General features: G+C 35.4%; 1 protein-coding gene across 1 annotated transcript; it reads left to right on the top strand.

Annotated features, from left to right (window-relative positions):
- Nucleotides 1-829: 829 nt before the first annotated feature.
- Nucleotides 830-2,583, top strand: LOC143238734 (uncharacterized). Its single transcript, XM_076479239.1, has one exon. It carries the CDS (start codon nt 1,058-1,060, stop codon nt 2,015-2,017), a length of 960 nt encoding a protein of 319 aa, XP_076335354.1. The 5' UTR covers nt 830-1,057; the 3' UTR covers nt 2,018-2,583.
- The last annotated feature ends 926 nt before the right edge of the window (nt 2,584-3,509 follow it).

Genomic DNA, 3,509 nt, shown 5'->3' with positions numbered 1-3,509 from the left:
GAGTTTTACGACAAGAAGACTAACAAGTGATACACGTATATGCTGTAAATAGATTGGTAATCTTACAATATCTTATAAGTTTGTCTAAATCAAATTACACTTATTTTTTACCTGCATCACTAAAAGTTCAATATCTTTCAATACTCCATTTTAAAAATATCAAACTACACTGTATAATGTATTCAGATTTCTTTAATTATGAAAATCGCTTTAACTTTTTTAAAAAAACAATACGCTAGTTCCGTTCGCCAAACATAGAAACTATTCATTCTTGCACTGTCTCGGCACAGATCTCAACAAAACTTTTAAAAGTGAAGTTAATATATAAATAGTGTGAATTTTCTATTTGCACTTCTAATAGAGAATTTTTTCAGTTGTTTTCCCAGATACAGATACAAGGCTTAGTCTGAAAGGATCATTCTGTCTTGTGCATACAGTCCTAACCAGTTTACACCGCTCATACCCACACCACTTTTCACGAACATTGTGCTTTGCGCTAACGTGACGCAGCAAAATTGTTTCTTGTGACGTCTGAAGAGGCAAGTTCATATTGTCCAATCACGAGCTATAACTATGACGTTACTAGCGTATGAATAGATTAACACTTATGCAACTAAAAATTAATCCCGTAGTAAATTTACCTTAATTTTATTGTTAAACAATTATCAGGACATAATAGAACAAGTAAATCATTTTTGAACAACTTGTTGATTTCTAGTAATAGTGAAAGTTGTGTGAAAATAAACTGTGTAAAGTCGTCATTTTGTGTCACGTGCTGTTCCGCGGACGAACATTATGCGTTAAAAGTTGATATATACCTTGTACTTACTACGCACTAATCAGAATGTTATTAACTATACGTGCGTGAGTTGAAGTTATCGAAGTGAGAAAAGTTAAACGATTCCTCGTAGTTTCATCTTATTGTGCAATCATTTTACTGTTAAGTAAATCAACGAGGGCAAGTAGCCCTTGTAGCAAGACGGCTTCATACCAGGCACATGTCGGTGTGGACTACATAACCAGTAATCTCTCACCATGTTTGAATGTTTCTCCAGGCATGGAATCACCGTACTTGTATGACGGTTCGCTTCACGAACTTGAAGACGTTAAGCCTAACGTGAGCGTTGGTAGTTCAGTGTTACCCGTCAATATTGATTGTTCGCAACCAGAGCTCGCAGAACTGAATTCCCCAGAGTTTTCAATTGACCTGCAAAATTTTATTAATTCGAACATTTCTCAGGGTAGTTCTCTGAACGACACTTTTTCTGAGATTTTTAACGGTGGAAAAACAAGTAGTAACGTCGCTGAAAACGCCATAGAACTGTTAAGCACCGAGACGTGGAGCAAGCCTGCTCCGTCCGCTACTGTTTCTATCCCGGGGATGCCTCAACAGGTTGCTCTTCGAACTGAGCGTTACGGGGCTGCTAATCCCGGCATAAAGATTAAACAAGAACCTGTTGATTTTAATAATTTTGACCATTTTCTTGATTTGGGACTTCTTGGTGACTTCTCCAGTGTGAAAGATCGACAGCAGCGGTCGGTGGCTGCTTGCGAGTCTTCGTCTGTACCAAGGACCCTGACGACCACCTCGTCGCTGCTGGACAGCTTCGGTGGAACCGACCTTGGACAGGACTTGACCGAAGGAATGCAGAATAGCTTAGACAGTTGTTCTAGTAATAGCAGTAGTTACCGAACGTCAACCCACGGAAAGAACAAGGGTAAAAAAACTGTAGATAAGGGCAGTGACGAATATCGGCGTCGTCGGGAACGCAACAATATCGCTGTCAGGAAGTCTCGTGAGAAGGCCAAACAACGCAGCCGCGACACCGAACGAAGAGTTTCCGAACTCAGCCGTGAAAACGAGTCTTTACGTAGTCGGGTAGAATTGTTGAACAAAGAACTGAATGTATTACGGTCATTACTCACTAATGTTGGAGTACCACAAGAAAACGTGGACTCAGAAATCGCTAAGATTGTTCACATCGACCATTTTCAAAGCCGCTTGCAAAATCTGTAGACCCGAATCTACCGAGTGTGCATGTTTTAGTGGACCAGTGTTTCACACTGTAGACTGTTGCTTTGATTTTGACGTATCGAACTATATTGTATTCATTTGTATTCACACACATAATTTTATAAGGAAACTTGTTGGTCCATTAACAATCGTAATTGCTTGTGTTATAATTATAGCTTTTTATATCGTAAAAGTTAAGATTATTAAATATTTGTTCTTTTTTAAAACAGATGTCCGGATAGGTGTTATATATAATCATGAATTCTAAGAATTGTTGTACTGAACGATTATATTAAATATTCACGAAAACTTATAAGTTCATTTTATAGTCTATTGGATTTGTGGTTGATGGGCTTTGGTTTGTTATTAATGTTGAACAAAGATTGGCCTAGTCTGTGTACAGTTGGTATTTAAACTCGCACAACTATGTAACAAGTGACTGTAAATATTATAGGACTGTTAAACATGTAAATATCCAGTTCTTACGATAGTTTATAGGATGATTGTAGATACGGAACGTTCACATAAACGAATGTAACACTGTGGTGTAAATAAATTTTTTATGTATAGATTTGTCTCGTCAAACCTAATACCAAACCAACATTTCTTGTTATTAAATGTTACAATAATTAAATGTTTCGTCGATGTAATAGTTTCGAATTTACGATCATGTCTTCAACTTACACGAAAACATTAAAAAACAAACTTGTATTATTAGGTGGATAAATTCGTAGAGATTTTTAATATTGAACTTACTAAAAGTGTTAGTATTTGTTACATTTAATTATTCACGATAAACGAAGATTAATTGTTATTCGTATATTTTCACGAAATGGGTGTTACAAGTGCAATGTTTAGACACATGGCCTACATATACAAAACTTCTGAATGGTAGAACAGTTTATATAACTAGGGCAGGACTCTCATATACGTTTTGTTGTATTAATGTCGAGGCTGATATTTTATGATTATATCGGCGTGTACATGTACCACGGTTGTACTAAACATTTCCTTAATGTTTGTGATAAAGAAACAAAGCACATTTAACATTTCTTTTAGTAAATTACTCTCATACAAATCGCAGATGCGTAGGAATACCATTTTAGACCTCTTTAATAAATCTACCATAAATTTAATGTTGGACGTCATTATTGGACAATAAATAACAAAAAGACGATCACTTATAGTTTACCGGGATTTTCATCGCAAACTTTGGTAAGTTATTTAAGAATCGTGTTAGATATGTAAACGCAAGTTTTAAGAAAAGAATAAATTACTCCAAGAAAAAAAATGAAAACCCATAAGTTATAGAATATCTGGTAATGAAACATTTAAAGCGAAACCAAAAATCAACCTAGTAACAAGTATAATCAATAAACATCCATACTTTGTTGTTTATAAAAATTAAAATACGTTGTGTTATTATTTGGGTATCCTCGCTGTTAACGATATTTTTCACTGTAATCTTAATATCTCATGAGACTCCAATAAGTTC

The sequence above is a fragment of the Tachypleus tridentatus genome, chromosome 13 (assembly GCF_004210375.1).
Source record: "Tachypleus tridentatus isolate NWPU-2018 chromosome 13, ASM421037v1, whole genome shotgun sequence".
Taxonomy (NCBI): Eukaryota; Metazoa; Arthropoda; class Merostomata; order Xiphosura; family Limulidae; genus Tachypleus; species Tachypleus tridentatus.
The sequence above is the reverse complement of the archived record's forward strand: the minus strand, read 5'-3'. Positions and strand labels throughout refer to the sequence as shown.

Coding starts and splice junctions, on each gene's coding strand:
- LOC143238734 (XM_076479239.1), top strand. CDS start 1,058: ATGGAATCACCGTACTTGTATGACGGTTCGCTTCACGAACTTGAAGAC.